Source organism: Rhea americana, unplaced genomic scaffold, assembly GCF_003343005.1.
Source record: "Rhea americana isolate MKP2758 unplaced genomic scaffold, rheAme1 scaffold_390, whole genome shotgun sequence".
In the NCBI taxonomy this organism is placed as follows: Eukaryota; Metazoa; Chordata; class Aves; order Rheiformes; family Rheidae; genus Rhea; species Rhea americana.
Genome location: NW_028186524.1, coordinates 22,251 through 39,337, shown reverse-complemented (window position 1 = coordinate 39,337; position 17,087 = coordinate 22,251). Strand labels below are relative to the sequence as shown.

At 38.5% G+C, this 17,087-nt stretch overlaps 1 protein-coding gene across 4 annotated transcripts in view; it reads left to right on the top strand.

Moving 5' to 3' along the window:
* Positions 1–16,623, top strand: part of ARHGEF18 (Rho/Rac guanine nucleotide exchange factor 18) — a 53,524-nt gene extending 36,901 nt beyond the window's left edge. For all 4 annotated transcript variants that reach the window (XM_085313613.1, XM_085313612.1, XM_085313611.1 and 1 more), the window contains 14 exons: positions 319–436; positions 869–1,117; positions 1,947–2,023; positions 3,267–3,445; positions 3,845–3,936; positions 4,300–4,488; positions 5,037–5,174; positions 6,099–6,220; positions 6,672–6,728; positions 7,362–7,409; positions 8,018–8,485; positions 9,311–9,632; positions 11,329–11,451; positions 11,541–16,623. In XM_085313613.1, the coding sequence (XP_085169739.1) occupies positions 319–436; positions 869–1,117; positions 1,947–2,023; positions 3,267–3,445; positions 3,845–3,936; positions 4,300–4,488; positions 5,037–5,174; positions 6,099–6,220; positions 6,672–6,728; positions 7,362–7,409; positions 8,018–8,485; positions 9,311–9,632; positions 11,329–11,451; positions 11,541–11,701 (2,343 nt within the window). In that variant the 3' untranslated portion in view covers positions 11,702–16,623. The remainder of the gene's footprint in view (positions 1–318; positions 437–868; positions 1,118–1,946; positions 2,024–3,266; positions 3,446–3,844; positions 3,937–4,299; positions 4,489–5,036; positions 5,175–6,098; positions 6,221–6,671; positions 6,729–7,361; positions 7,410–8,017; positions 8,486–9,310; positions 9,633–11,328; positions 11,452–11,540) is intronic.
* The last annotated feature ends 464 nt before the right edge of the window (positions 16,624–17,087 follow it).

The window sequence follows — 17,087 nt, the reverse complement described above, 5'->3', positions numbered from 1 at the left end:
CCTATTATTAAAAATATTTAAAAAAATGCAGATAGTTAGCAAATCGACTGTTAAAATTTGGAACTTTCTCTGCTTGACTGCAGATTTAATTAACAGTAGTTGGAAATAATACTTAAAATATTTTTCTAGGAATAAAAGCAAAAAGTAATAAATTACTTGTTTTTGATTGCTGTCCTGAATTTTGCTGTAGTAAAAGAGTGCAGCTAATTTTCTGGTGCTATGCCTAGCTGTACAAAATGTTTCAAGATAGAAAATGTGTGAATGAAGAGGGGAGGGAGTTAGAAGAGCATATGAATGATTTGTCTTTTTGTTTTCTAGAAAATAGGCAACTATTCCATTGTGAGGAGACTTGGTGTTCAGGAGTGTATCCTTCTAGTTACACAGCGGATCACCAAATACCCGGTGTTGGTGGAACGTATTATTCAGAATACTGAAGGTAGTTTGCCTAATCTTTCCTGGATGCCTGACAGTTGTCTGCTCATCCTTTTTCTCCCATGCTTTGCATGTCCTTCCCTCAGACAAGGAGGGCAGGCTGGTACTGCCTTATTCTTGCTTCCTCACTTCTTTATTAGATGAAGATGTAGTTCTAGATGCAGATCCAGTTCAGTCGCACCTCATCAGAGGGTCAAGAGCAGGGGTGTTCTGTTTCAAGTCTAGCGCCATGAAATCATAGTAATTAAGCCTGTCAGTTTATTGGGGAGTTAGTGCTTTAGGAGTCTCTTTAAAATCATTTATTTATCCTTATGTGCTTAGAAATTATCATTAGATATTGAGTATGAAACTTTTCATGTTAAAATATGTTTGGATGGCTCATTTTGCATTCCAGAGTTCAAAATCTGGTTAATTGCAACTCTTCCCTCTTTTGTAGCTGGGACTAAAGATTACGAAGAGCTGACACAGTCTCTCAGCTTAATTAAGGACACAATCACTCATGTGGATGCCATGGTAAATGAGTGTGAGAAAGGGCAGCGCCTTAAAGAGATTATGCATAAAATGGAGCTGAAATCATCTGGGAAATGCAAGAATGGGCTTTTCTTCCGGAAGGACGACATGGGGCAGAGGCGGCTTTTGCTGGATGGGATGCTATACTGGAAAGCCGCATCAGGGCGACTCAAAGGTAAAAGGCTAGGAAGGGGAAAAGTGCAACTAGGAAGCAAGATTTTTCTTTGTTTTAGTAACTGTTTATTACCAATTGACTTAAGTATAAAGCATGATGACAATAACCTGCTTGTTTAATAGGATGTTGGAGGAAATAGCACTTGTTCTATTCTTGGCTTGTCCAATAAGCATCTCTGTAATGGTGCGTGCTAAGTTCCTTATGCTGTTTGCTTATTATCTGTCTGATCTGCTTTCCAATTCAAGTGGGAGGTCTTTAGATAGATGACAAAGCTTTGAGTCATACTGATTCAGTCTCCTGTGGAAAGACATTATCTTGTGCGAGCTCTGGGTTCACACTTTGAAAAATTGTGTCAAGTCAACCCTATGACACCTTCATTCTACATAGTGCCTATTTTACCAGAAAATCAAATCAGCGTGCACAAGTGAACATTTTAACAGCTTCCTTGCTCAAATGTTCAAGGAGAAGCTTCACTGGTTCATATAATGCAGCTAAGAGTACCTGGTACTGTGAACATCGGCAGTTCCAGAAGAATCCGCTGTTAAGGTAGACAGTGTTCGCTCTTGAGTGTTTGAGACCATGTGTAGCATGCCTAAGCAGGTATTTTAAAATTTTAAATGGACCATTTGTATTCTGCTGGTTCTGCACACGTATAGGCTATTGATGGGGATTCCAAGTGGAATGTGGTGGGAGACTGAATATTGCAAACATTGACTTATCCCCCTCCTATTTTCCTGTCCCACGGGGAATTAAAGTTAAGTGATCTGAGTCTGCTTCAGTCTTTTTGATGTAAAATAATTTATTTTTTGTCTTTCTATTTCTGCTGTAGATATTCTGGCAGTCCTGTTAACTGATGTACTTTTGCTATTACAAGAAAAGGACCAAAAATATGTATTTGCATCAGTGGTAGGTATTGTTCTCCTTAGTTAATACATTCACTCATTGTATTTATGAAAGTTACAGTAACTACAGAAGAAGTGCAGATAGAAATGTTAAATACTTGTTATGGCAGGTTCAGAAGGAAAATGAAGTTAATAAACAAGTTAGATATTATAGAGTCAATTCTCCTGAAGCAGTCCTGGTGCTCCTGCTGTCTCTTGGTACAAAACAGTGTTCCTTTGCATCAGTCTGCTCTAGCTGTGGCATCTCCTATGGTTTTTTGATGCCTTGAGCATGTTTTGAGATTTATTACTTCCTTCTTTTCTTATGCTGTGACTTGCCCTTTCACCAAGCTCTGTTATGATGCTATTTATACAAATCATATATGTTAAACATGCTACAATTCTAGTTTGAAAGGCACATGCAAGTAAGGTCTCCTTCTGTACATTAATATGAAGGAAAGAATCTTTCACCTTGGCAAGGGAAATGGGAAGCCATGGCCGTAGTAACCTATGACTTACTGGAGGCTGAGAATTTTCCTGAAGCAAATGTAACCAACATTAAATGCAAAAGTAATTACCGCAGCACTTTGGAACACTCAGTAGATTTGCCTGTTTTTCTGGGGCATTTCCACAGGTATCCTCAGAACAGTTGATTGTGTACATTTTGTACTGATCTAGTTCAGTTATGATGTAATGGAAGTAGGAACAAAGAAACTATTTGTCTTATGTAATTGTTTTTTGGGATATGTATTTTTTTCAAGACATTAAAATTAAAGCTGAATTCTAATGGAAAAATCTATTTGGGTAACTTCAGGGTTATTAAAGCAATGGCTTTTCAATTTGACCATGTTCTAATGCACGGAATGGGGATGCTTTCACAAATCGTAACAACTAACTCTGAAATTGCTGTTTCTTGCCTTTAACTTGATTTGCTTTTGCTTGACTTGCCTTTGCTTGATTTCCGGGACCAGTGGGAACGTTCAGCTGGTTAAATCAATGCATGCTTTAATACTCAAACAAGTACTAAGACCTCTTATTTTTGGAATGTACGTTCTTATTCAGTGTTTTGATCTATGGTTGATGAGTAAAAGATGGTGGATGTCAAAAGTGTCATGTGAAAAGGCCACAGTAGTAAATTAATAATGTCAGAATGTTACAGCCATGATGGCCCTGTATAAATAGGAAAAGGGGAGGAGGGGAGGGCTAAGAAGCACTAACCCTAAAGAATGTATATAATATCGTGTAATAAACTATATTTTATTTCGCAGGACTCTAAACCACCAGTTATCTCATTGCAAAAGTTAATTGTAAGAGAGGTAGCTAATGAGGAAAAAGCAATGTTCTTAATTAGTGCTTCCTTAAAAGGACCAGAAATGTATGAAATTCATACAAGCTCAAAAGAAGAGAGGAATTCCTGGATGGCTCACATTCGCAGAGCTGTAGAAAGGTAAATTATGAATGAAAGACAGAGGATTTGATTTCTTGCTCATCTGTCTCTTCTTCAGCAGGCCTCATAGGAGTAACCTTAGCTAAAAATACATTTAACTATCCCAAAACTCTCTTTTGCAAGAGTGAAGCATGTACTTCTGTGTATGCCTATTGTGAAGAAATCATGCGTAAAAGATGCAAGAAAAAACATCCTAAGACATAGCTGTTAAAAAAAAAAAAAAAAAAAAAAAAAAAAAAGTTAGCTCACTGATGCCAAATACAACAGGGCTTTGGATAAGGGAGGAAGATTAACAGAAGATAAAGCACATCCTAGGGAAAGACATGGGTTGAATCCTGAGATGACTCTAAGTTATCTAATGAGCAAGTCAAGCATCTTTCTGTCTCCCCCTTTTTACAGCTGTCCTGATGAAGAGGGAGGAACTTTTAATGAACCTGAAGCAGAAAGGAGGCTGGCTGAAGCAAGAGCCGCTAAGTTGAAAGACTTTCAGGGTAATGGCTTAGTTATATATTCCACAAACAGCTTCTCAGCATCGCTTGTGATTTATGACCATCTTGTTCTTTTATCATATGATGTGATCAAGTTTCTCCTTTGTAAGTCTTTCAGCATGTTGCAAGACCATGTAGAAATAGTTAAATAAATCTAATAAAATTAGACAAAATCTTCCCAGTTTTTTGTTGAACAGGAGGCAAAGCTTTCTGTGCTCCTTGGGCTTTTCCCACTTGTTTTTTAAACTGTTAATGATATCTGTATGTTTGATGCTCTAAATATAAAATGAATAATAATCTTCTGAATTTAGCATTGTACTCTTACAGTGATTTGGAGGGCAGAACTGAGTTTGTTTCTTCCTTTAGAGCGTCTGAACATGAAAGATGACCTGATTGTGCAAAGTCTGACTGAGAAGCAACAGATTTATCTAGAAATGTCTGAAATGAATGGATTTGAAGACCATTCACAGGGAGTCCGATCTAGACTACTTCTTCGGGGGGATATCTCAGAGAACCTGCAAGGAGAGGTGATTTTGAAGTCTGCAGTGACAGAAGGTAAATGCAATGTGGGAATGTGTATGTGTTTAAACAGATGCAAGTGTGGATAAGCACACAGGATCTAAGTACAGCTTGTTGATCTGGAAAATCTTGTAATAACATAACACTTAATGCTCTTCAGATTTCTTGGTGTCAGAACCAATCTTCAAGACAGGTAAAGTGCACCTTGTTTGTTTAGGTAGAAAACCTTGTCTGCAGCTTGGATTATTTATCTGTTTATTTAGATCAGAGGGTTCTAGAACAAGATAGCCTGTCGAGGGATAGCATATTTAGAAGGAGAATAAACACAGACATCACTTTAAGATTGACAAAAATCCATTCAAGTCCTAATGATTTAACCTTATATTCAAGGAGGAGGTTATCTTCTTATGTGCAATATGAAGAGCCTGTCATAAGGAGTTATCTGTACTGTACAGAAGTTCTCAAACTGCCTGATTTTTTTAATGTACATGGTGATTGAAGTGTTTCGTGACTTGCTAGCATGATGCAGTTGTCTCACTATGTAGATATGGTTGTTTAAAATGACATGTTCTCCTCTTTCGTAGCTGAAAATCTCCAAAACCTCATCTTCACTCATTTGGGCAGTGGAGCCTGTCAGCCTGAAGATAGCTGTGGGTCAGCATTCCCCAAGAGAGCAGAGACCTTTGGAGGATATGACAGCAGCCCCTCAATTTCAAATAAAAGTAAGAAATAAGGGCTGTGAGGGCTGAGTACAGATTTTTAGATGCCATGTGGTATCAGCATGTTGTATCCTATGCTTCCAATATCAACACTAGAGAGCAGAGTAGGGCTCTTAGTTGTTTTTTGCTAAGGGCATTATTACCTGAATCTATGCTTTCTAATTATCACAGTTCCACCTAGCATTTTAATTTTGATGAAAAGTTAAGCTTGAAAGTGCAGGAAATTTTAATTCAGCTGCCCTTTTTATTTATTTATTAAATCATTAAAACCTTTTGCCCTTGTATCTGCACTGTCACTAAAGGGTTGCTGAATTCTTGGATAATGTAAATTGTCCTTTTGGCACAGGTGCTTTATCAGCTAATTAATGAAATAAATAGAAATACTAGATACTGTTTCTTTCTCTTCATTTTTATTTTATGTGCTTATTAAAAAAATGAAACAGTCCTTATTTCACTGGTTATCTCTAGAAATTGTTTCATTTGCTTGTGAAGAGCTGTATAGGTCTATCAGACTGTAGTACTCTATGTAGTATGGTTTCTATCTCCCCCCACCTCCTTGAATGTTAAAGCAGTGCTAACTTTGAATAGGATTTTTCTGCCAGTAAGTATCTCATCTTCATGAGTAGCTACAGGTGATCTGTTCATGCTGCTTTGTAGTTACTTTGTTTAAAGTAATATAATGTAATTTGACCTTACTCTCCCTATTTATCTTAACTAAATCTCTTCAAGCTTATAATACCTTTCTGAGCAGTGTTGTTCTTCCTATTTTCTACTTTACTACTTCTTTTAATCAGTATGGATAAGCCATGCAGTTGCAATCTGTTTCTGGCTTCAAGATCACAATTTTTTTCTGCTTGCTCTGTTATGTAGTGAGTTTCCAAAGGCTCTGTGCTAGTATGAGCCACTCACACTCCACTCTTCTTTCAGATGATAGTTTTAGGAAGAACAGTGGTGGTGAGCAGAGAGAGTGGGACTGGAGAGGCCCTGCAGTAAATTCAGATGTGCAGCTCCACGACCTCCCTTTTGATACAGAAGAAGGATCTCAAACCGTATGTTGGGCTTGTATACAACTTGAATGTATTTCCTGATGGCCCTTGTTCATAATAGTGGTGGATAAACCTCTGAAAGCCAAAAGTCCTAATAGCTGGAAGGGCTGGACTGTGACAGCATTCTGTGAAATTACTTGACTCTATTAAGGCTATTTGTGTGGGGCGAGTTAATGGTTTGTAGCTTAGATCTTGGGAGACATGATAATTTGGTTTTATACTTGTTCATTTGATGCTATATCTTTAGTTCTAGCTTTAATGATCATGCATTTGTTTCAGACTGGCCTGTGGCTTAAGTACTTTTGATATACCTCCTTCAGTTCAGGGGAGCAATCTGTGTTCCAGCTGTAAATGCTGTTCTCTAATGAGATGAACACTTCCAAAGTGTTTTGGCAGCACTGCCACAGCCCAAGATGTGTGCTCTAGGACCTATGTTGTTTTTGTCTTTTTTCAGAGTGATACAACAAGGCTGGGTGACAGCAGTAGTTTGCAGCCCACTATAGAGTCTGAGGTATGTTACTTCTGCTGTTAGGAAATATAAAGGGAAATAGCAATAATAATAATAATAGCATGCAAAAGAAAACAATATTTTAAGTATCTGTAGAACTGCAAGTTCACTAACAAACTGTATCTTACCATTACTAATGCATTATGGATGCAGAGATAAAAGCCCCATTAGAAAACAAAGATGAACTCTGGGTATGTAGGCAGATAATGTTTCAAAGAGCTGGCTAGTTACTTTTCCTGCATGTTTGCAAGGATTGTATGCTCTCAGCTCACTGACAAAATTTGCCTCTGAACCGCTAATGAGTGCTACACCTGGAGCATAGGAGGAAGTGGTCGTTAAATAGCTCATATGAAGAAAACAGATGATGAAGATTCCTCCCTGGAATCCCAGTGAGATTTGGATAGCATATTTGTGCAAAGGCTAATACGCTCAAATTGATTGTGCCTGCATATTGCTATATTGGCTATTACTATATTAGAATATTCTTTTTGCCATGCTTCTATTGTGTGTTTCTGTATAGATAACGTTGATTATGTTTACTATTTTTTAAAAAATAAAAACCTTAGTGCTGCTTCAAAACAGAGCTCTCTTCCACAATGCCTAATGTCTTCTTTCCTCCCTACCTCTCCTCCTCAGCTTGTCCGAAGGATACAAACACTGTTGCGGTTACTCTTCAGTCTACAGGTAAAACGACTACATACTCTAAGAAATTTTGTTAGGCATTAGGTTTAATGAATTTTAGGCAGATATAGAGGAACTACCTTAGATATATCCCCTGAGCAATTTAAGACTTGTCTTGGGAAACAATTTAAGACTTGAGTCTCAAGGAAACATTGTGTCCAGTTTTTGAAACAACGGTAATACTATCTTAAATAATTGAATGCTTTTTCCTGCTCATGTAAGGTAGTTTTCTTGCTGCTTTGAGTTCCATCTAATCTCCCTGCTACTGAGATACATCTCCCAATAAAATTTTTATTCTTGATATATACTTGTATCTATGTATTTACTGTAACTTTATAATAAGTAATATTTTAAGTGATTTTTGTCAGATTCAGAGTCATAGTTTTACATGCAAAATGTGTTAATTTTGACATCTGTGAAGATAACAGTTTGCTCAGCTGTCTGTAGTATTTTGCCATTTGTGATGATATATGCAAGCTGAGGAAGTTAGACCTGCACTTGAAGACAAAGGTCTTGGTGATCAACTCTGGTAGATGCTGTTGTCTTTTTGCTTTGCTGTACGTGTTTCTTGAGCCCATGGGCCTTACGAGGGACTCGCATTTCCCCTCCAGGCAGTGATCTCTCAGCAGGACAGCTATATTGAGATGCAACGAGCCACTATGATAGACCGAGAGAAGCAATACCGGCTGCAGTCTACGCGAGGTAACCTACTGCTAGAGCAGGAGAAGCAACGTAACTTTGAAAAACAGAGAGAAGAACTGATGAATGTACAGAAACTTCAGAACCAGCTGAAGCTGGAGCAGCAGCGCTGGGAACGGGAAAGAAGTCGGCAGCAGAGGGAATTTGAAAGCACAGAAGCCCGGCTTCAGGAGCACGAAGAGGAGATTCGGCAGCTAAAAGATAGGTTGAATCAGGAGAAGGAAGAGCTAGAGAGGCAGCGAGAGGCCTATCAGCATGATCTAGAGAGGCTGCGGGAAGCTCAGAGGGCAGTTGAGAAAGAGAGAGAGCGTCTAGATCAACTAAGGAAGCTGAAGAAACAGAACACAGTATCAGGCACGTGCTCCCCAGAATTAGGACAGGTAAGGAACTGGTATTCTTGGAGTTTGATTTCTAACTGATACCTGCTTGCTTCTGAATGAAGAAGGCCCCTCTTTGTAGCAGTAACATTGTCTCAACAATGTAACTCTCTGCGAACAGACTATCCTTGTTTGCTTCTTATGGGGGTTTGCGTGCCATCATCTAAAATAGCTGACAAAGGCCATCATGAGAGACATCAGAGCTCTGCAGTTCCTCAGATATCTATGAAATTCAACCAAGACGTTTAGATAATGGGAATATATGTATGCGTATATAAATATATATACGTACATATACATACATACGTACATATACATATATATATATAAAGTAGAAACAGAGAAAAGGTTACTTTTGAACCTGACTAACTGAGGTTTTTTTAAATACAGGAACTGTCCTACTGCAGACAGATGAATGAAGGAGATGTGCTACATTGGTGGCATTTTATACAATTGATTTCTAAAAACATCTCTGTTTCAAAGTGTGCGTTTTGAGGTCTGATGAAATTGGATCATTTTTCACTGGCTGAAAGTTGTACTTTTCTTTCCCTTTTGTCATCACCTAGTGCAATCTGCTTTTTAGTTCCTGTGCTAGCTATGACATTTAAGCAGTCTGGAGTTGCTAAGGTCCTTTTCAGTTTTCAAGGACTCACATAGTCTGTGTTGCCCCTGCTCTTTTTCCTGATTGCCACTGTCTTTGGGCTTGGTTTAGCCTGTTGCATTTATCACAAAAAAGTGCAGGGCTTAGGGTGGTCTCTCCTCATTGTGTCTTAGAGTATGAAAATACTAGTTTTACTTGGAATACGTTTTTTTCTCATTTAAAATCAGATGCTGAGCCATTCCATTAGCTTCAATGGAGAAGGGATAGAACCATCTCTGCCAGTCTTGAAAACCTCTGGGAGAGTGAGCGTCTCTGGGATGGATTACTTGGAACGGACRGAGCTGGTTCGTAGGGACAGTACTACCATGGAGAATCGTCCAGTTCTTGCGCTGAAGAATGAAGTGCCAATACATCTCCTGAGTGCAACTAATCAGATACAGAAACCAGCTGCTGTTCAGCAGCAGATTCCTACTAAGCTTGCCACTTTTACAAAAGGAAGCAAAGAGAAAGGTGGGAAGAACAAGGCATCTCATAGGACCGACAGTTCAGGTAAGTGTATTTAAATGCATTTTTGAGCTCTGCTAGCGTCACAGTAAGACAGAAMACGATAGTTTAAACCTCTGGCTACCCATGTGGAGGCCGAAAATAATGTACTACGAGTTGTTAGTRTGCTTACTGTGCTTGATAGGCCATAAAAATTCTAAAGTTAAAAGTTACGGCTGTGTATGTTGCTTGAATTGGAGATATGGCACAAATGGGTAATGCTGAAAATGGAGTGTCTTAACCTAACAGAACAGAGTTGTGGTAAGAACTTGTAAGCCTAGATGTAAAATCTTCTTGCCTGGTATGCAAATATAGTAGTGGTAATAGAAAATAGCAAATGCTTTGCTTGTTCTGCACGCATGGAACATTTTGATTCTGGCTTAACCTTTTCTCCCTAACTGTCCAGAGTTGTAATGACATCGAATGTGATGCCTTTCTTAGCACCAGTCAATCATTAAATACAGTTTTCCAGGCCAGAAATCAGATGCTGTGTGTGCTGCATTGCTCAAAGGGGGCTGATTTTGTCAGAAATAGAAACAAGTTAAAAATGCAGTCATCTTGTCATAGTGTAATTTGTGCTGCAAACTACAGGGCACTGAAGTAGTGATCTCTGCCAATGACAGACCCAGCAAAAACCACTTTTTTTTTTTCCTGCTGCTTAGAAGAGCCTTATTTCCAGCTTAGGAGAATAGCCTATAGTTTAAAGTTACAAAATTATCTTTTTACCTTTATATAGGATTCAGACCTGGCAAGTTTACATGTTGCCTAGGCCTGCATGACTATTGTGGACTTGGGGCCAAAGCCCTTGAGAGGGCTTTTGCGCTTTGTAGAAATGTCTCTCTCTGTTCTGCTTAAATTTTAATGCAATTACGAACTTGCTTACGCTTTTGCACATAAATAAAGCCTGATATCCTCTTACCCTGAATACCAAATGCAGGTAAATGAGAAAATAAAGCTCTAATGCCACATCTCTCGTGATTTATTTTTTAATAACTCTTACATAATGATCTCTGCAGTGAAAATGTACTTAATGGTATTTTTATAGAATTTTTATGAAAGATATAAAACTTAGATATATTGGCCTCTAGTCTCTCATGAGCATTAGTGGGATGCATGCTTGTTAGGCACATATGTAGATCATAGAATAAAATGGAACAAGAAATCTGTACCAGAGGCAAATATTGTATTTGGTTTGTGTGATGTGTAAGGAATGTGTACTGAGAGGAATTCTCTGGATCCAGAACAATTGTTTTTGTGAATTGGTGTTATGGCCTGTCAGTCGCTAAATTTCAACAATAAAAGCAATGTACTCTGCTGCTGAGCAGCTGTGAGACAGATGGAGAACAGAGACAAAAGTTCATCACAGTTCTCAGCATTAAAAGTAGCAAATAGCTGTTGTCAGTTGAATGTTAGGGCAAAGATACTTTTCTCCACTGTGCTCTCTAATACTCTGTTTTAAATCTGGTTGTCAGCACTGCTGGTAACTGAAATAGAAATCCTAAAGGAAGAGGAGAGGGAAAATATCTATATCATAAGTAACTGAAGAGAAAAATTAAGTAATTTGCATCAGGAGCACCAGCTCTTAGTGGAACAGCAGCTTCCTCGGATATACAAAAGTGTCAATAAAATGGGCCGCAGCATGAAACAATGAAATCTGCGTATTGCCAGAATGAAATACTAATTTGTAAAATACTTTCTTCAGCATCTGTTGATCAGAAACAGCTGATTCCCCCCAGGCTTGTTGGACGAGAGGAGGGTGTCTTGAGAGGCAGGCGATCAGCAAGTCCAGTCCTCCCAAGCAGCCAGACCACTGCATTCCAGCCAGGTATGTCTTGACCAACTTGTTCATGTGTGGAGATGCATCAAGCTTTCTGTGCAGTGTCATGAGTCTTTCTTCTTTCTCTTCTTCTGTAGAATTGTATGGCCCTACTGATGCTCAGCCAGAAGCACTTTCATCTGCCTCAGCAAACTTATTCAAGCCCAACAATGTTTCTGTCCAGACCCTCGTGGCCTCTCAGCCAGCTCTGTTAAATGTGCAAGATGATACCAGCAAAGAAGATGTGATTTTCTTCTGATTGTTTCCATTTGAAGATTAGTTTTTTGACATACTGTTTCAAGAACTCAGGCCCAAGTGTTCAACATGACAGAGACCTGATGTGGATGGCTTTTCATCCCTGCCCCATTAATACTAGCAAAGACCAGACCAGGATTACTGTTTTACTTTGTTGGCTTCTCTGCCAGCAGCTCAGAATGAGGACACAGTAGTAATAACTTGCTTTTATTTTCTCCAAACATGGAAATATATTGATACATGGCAAGGATATATAAATTYAGAGCATATTAAAATGCTGCTATTTACTGTAATTTACTCTTTGGTGAATCTGTGCTCTTTGTGGGCACCAYCTTGTGAAGTAAACTGTTTTAATTGATGTTGAACCTCCCAGATTTTTTATGTAAAAACATTTTAGTAGTAGGCCCCAAATGTTGGCTGAGAATTTTTAAATGCATTATTACGGATACATGGTCAGTGTAATGGGTTATGCTAACTGTGTTTCAGTGACTAATTGACTAGCAAGCCAGTCTTCTTACAGCCAGGCATGGCAACCRTTGTGATACCTGCTCACAGGAGCCAGACTAGCAACTCTATTCCTTTAGAGATTCAGTGGAGCACATGTTTGATGGCCAGGCACAGTGGAAGAGAGAAGGTAGGCTTCTTAAGTGATCAAGGGTCAGGAGCTTCACCTGCTTGTGGATGTGAAGGGTTGGACATGTGAAAATATACGACAGTAATGAAGAGTTGGACCAAATGCACATTTCTTTGGCCATCAGCTTGCACTAGGGAATAACTATGTCCTTAGATACATACTGTGAGTAGTTCTCCATGTTAACGAGAGCAGCGCAGATTCCCAATCAAAAGTGTTGAGTTGGTTCAGAATGAACTTAGAGACTTGCATTTTACTTCTCACTGAAGACATAGGAAGTGTTTGAATGCAGTAATTTATTGTCTTGCTTAATCCTAAGTTTTCTGCATCTCTTGTTTGTCAGCCAGCTTGATGAGACATTATTCCACGTATCAGAAGATAATAAGGCTGCTGTTACTGCAGAGACTTCTCTGCAACACTGTCAGGAATGAAGGGAATAAGAACTGTTTCTTAAAAATGTACCATTGGCTAAAACTCCATTGGTTTAGCTGCTTAAAGCTAAGCCAGCTTGAACACCTCTTATTAAATAGGTCAGTTCTTAATCATGAAATAGTGATGGTAKTAACGTAGTTCTGTTCAAAAGGCTTTGTGCCCCTTTGTAGTAATCTGTACAGTCATCTGGTGTATATTATTTCCGTGTCTCCGTTTTTATTAGACASTTCACCTAAGGACATGTATTCCAAGGTGAGCAGTCAGATACGTTGTGCACAGAAGAGGTTATGTAGAAGGGGATTGTTATAGATTTAGAGAAATCAGTATCTCGGTGCTTAAAAACTTGAGTTAATACCTTTCAGAATGTGACTGATAATAGTTTTGTCATATCTTGATTTAAAGTGATTTTAGCACAGATGAATGGAATGCCTGATCAGTTTTCCATTCTGTTGTATGGTAATGGCACTGAATGGCAATTCAGCAGTTTCTTTTCAAATCATTGACTCTGTCTCAGTGGTTAGGGCCTATGTGACATTAGTAATGTTCTTTAACACAGTAGCTTCACTTTGATTGAAGATTTTAAAATTAGCTCAGTAGCTACCATGCGAGAAACATTATACATTTCAGCAGAAGATCTGAAGTTTGTTTCCAGCTGGTGACAATTTGGGTTGTTATCTCCAGACAAAAAACGGAAAAATCCAAATTTATTGATTGGTGTGAGAGGAAAARGATAAGTGATGAAATACTGATTCTGTCTTACAGAGCAAGCACTCCTTCTGCAGTACTTCTTGGATTTAATGATCATTTCTTTAGGAACTGATATTGGTGTAAACCTGAAGCAATGCTGTTGAGTTTAATAGAGTTGCAAGGTTATGAATGAGAGGAGACTCCAAACCATCTGACTTGTTGCTAGAACAAATTATCACTATTAAATACGATAGACTTCACTATAATACCAAAGTATTGCTTGGTAAATCATCAGTCATGCAGAACTGGTGCGGATTATCAATGGTTAAATTTGCAAAATACAATATGGTCRCTATTAGGAACGTAGTGATTTTTGTGTTGATATGATGTTGATGATAGTTAGAACATAGTTCTACATTGTATTCATTTCTGCATTCCTAAATGTTAGGTTGAAGTGGAGGAGAATTTTTCTTAAAAGAAAAATCAGTTCTGATGAAGCCAGCATGTAAGATCCAACAGCTTTATAAGAATGATTTTTCAGTCTGCTGATGTCAAGGCTCCAGTCATCTGTGCTACCATGTATTTTCTTCCATAAACACACAGTGAAACAGCAGGAATGCACAGTATGTTCTTGCCTTTATGCTGTGGTTTGGGCCACTCCTAGTGAAAATACTATGTCCGATTTCCTTTGATTACCAGGTTTTGGGGAGTTGTAGCATGAAGTTAAGTTGGATGAGGGGAAGGAGCTCATGTCCTGAGCCTCAGCCAAGCAGCGAGGTCTCCATTGGCTGTTTGGAGGATTTAAAACAATTTTTAGAGACATTTCTTTGATTTAATTTTGTGTCTGTCTCGAAGTGTGAGAGAAATGTGTATGGACTGAAGAGGTTTGTTTGGCTGCCTTTTTTTTCCTTTGCACAGTGAACAAAGTCAGAGAACGAACMGTGACATCTGGAAAATATTATGTCTGCAGTGAGGTCTAATTTCTTTTAGTATGTTTGAACTTAAATATAACTGTTTTAATCCTTGTTGTCAGCAGTGATCTAAATATGTTGTTATGACTGTTAGCGAATGGACGTAGGATGCTTACAAGCTAGGCTGGTGGTTCAACATCACAAAACCTCCTTGGAATATGAATCTTAATTCTGTAACTGAGAAATTACCTTTTAAGTGACTGTCTGTCCTCAGTATACATGTCTAGCTGCAGCTAGTGCTATGACAACTGTTTTCACCTTGAGTTGAGACTGGATCTTCATCTGCTCATAGTTCCGTGGGTCAAAATCATTATGTGCCATACTGGGTATTAATGTGGTTTCCTGGGCAGTACCCAGCAAGGGAGAGACTTTAGAATTAGCAAATGCTGTGATATCTCATTTTAGTGCAACGACAGACCAGAGTATGGTAAAAGTATTTGTAGAAAATGGAGGAAACCAAGTGAAAGATTTTATTTAAATGAAAAATGTTTCATCTCTCCACTTTCGCAAAGTTTAATCTGTCAGATTGTCATTAAATCACTCTAGATGAGTGAGCTAGTTTTGGATTCTTAACTCTCATTTGAAGCAAAGTTATTTTTTGAAGCAGATTAGATTACAAAATACTGCTGTGTCCTGGGCTAAGTGACCTGCTTTTGATTCCATTGGACGTTTTGGTTACTTAAAATAAAAGTTTGCTTTTAACTGATGTCAAAGGATTAGACAGTTCAAAATTGTGTGCCTCCGATGTGCTTTTTGGCTTTTTTGCTGAACTGGGGTATGGAGGAAATTAGAGCACAAGMTTTGAACTGCATTTTTCTTTGCTTTGTGTCACCGCCTTAAAATTATGATCATATTTGTATTCAATATTGTGATGTTGAAATGTAGAGACTGTGGTTTTGATCTTCAATTTTCAACTCTGGTGTAAAGGTTGTTTCCTCTATTTCTTCCCATTCAGACTATGGTCATTTTGTATTTTGGACTGAAGGAATGTCCATATTCACTAGTATTGAGCACATCTGCCCTGTGTGTATTGTAAATGCTCTCCTAGTTTTTAAATGTACTATCTGTGGATTGTCGTTGTGGCATGTTCCACAAATTGAAATTACTAATCATTTCCCAGTGTGAGGCAGAAGAATTGGTATTTCTAGAGATGCTTGCTCACCAAGGTAATAGCATTCCTGCAAATGTAGGAGTAATTCTAAATAATTTGCTGGCAATTTTGTCGTTCTGCGTAGTAGTCAGATGATCCTGCTTTCATGGAACTAGGTGTTTGCCATTTGCATTTACAATGACAGTCAAAAATTAGAATAGCCAAGGGTTAAAAACACGTGTAGTTTAACTTCTACATTCAATCCTTCAGAGTGGGAGCTAAGGCTCCCCTGGTGCTGCTCAGTGGTATCCCTGTGTGTTGTGCCCCTGTGCAAGGGAACTTGGAGCGTTTTGTTGTCTTCCCCAGCAGTTCTCACATGTGCAAGAAAAATCTTCTTGGCGACAGGTTACRTATTTGCTCTCCTTGCATAACCTTGTTGAGCAAGTAAAAGAAAAGCCTTCCCCCGCCTCTTCAAGGCCAGACCCAACGTCTTTGTGACCACTGACGGCTCTTCATCATTTACCATCAGCGTGTTATACRTCCAATACCACTTGTGCCATGTTTATAAATCAGTGTTTTATATTTTTGTACTGAAAGAAATTGGAGCACTTTAGAAAAGTTTATTTCAAATTCCACTTCTGTTTGTACCTGGAAGGAAATCTTTCATGAAAGGAAATTGTGTTGGTGTAGTTGTGTGCATCTCACTCAGAGCTGTGAACTCTCTTGATGCTGTTTAGTCCTAGGTCTGGTTTCTAGGCCCACTTTGCACTGTAAAGATTTAATAAATAATCATGGTTCGTGGTTAAATTGAGCATTTTTGGGGGGAAGAGTTTTGTTTTTTCTTAGGATGTAAACATTGTAAATAGTTCCTTACTGTTGATACTCAGTAGCAGCGTCTTTGTAGTCCTTATTTTATTTGTAAAGTTGATGGTTAAATGTTAATATTCTGTTGAATTGTGCACTCTTGATTAATTGTAAACTTGATCTTAGCACACCAAATGATGATTTTTACAATGATTGCAATGTTTCTCTACTGAAGGATTTCAGAGCTGCAATAGGACTGAAACCAACTTCTAGCAATAAAAAAAAAGTTAAAAACTGACTGCCTTAATATATATATTTTTTTCTTATTTGCCTAAAGATCAAAGCAGCATTTCTCATGGGTTTCTCATTTGCTACCCCGGACAGAATTAACCTGCCATATGAACAAAACTGTCTGTCTTCCAGAGAAGAGGAGTGTGTAGGATGAATTAAGTGGAGGATACTAATGATTGCAGACTTTGCCAACGAGGTGAGCACTCTAGGAAAAAATCAGCTGATCTCAAAACGATTGAGTACAGCATACTAGTGAAAGAGTGAGCTTGAGCAAAGTTGCTTGTATTGGCAGACAGGTACTTCGCATGGGGCCACAGTCTGAGACATACCTGACTGTCCCAGCCAGTATCAGTTCCCATTTGTAACATGTATAACAAAAATAGAAACTTTCTGGCTACTGCTTGTGTCAGTTTGGCAGCCCTTGTTCTCAGTAGTGTCCCAGAGCCACTTGTTGGTGCAGTGCTCCCCTGCTCCAGAGTCAGCA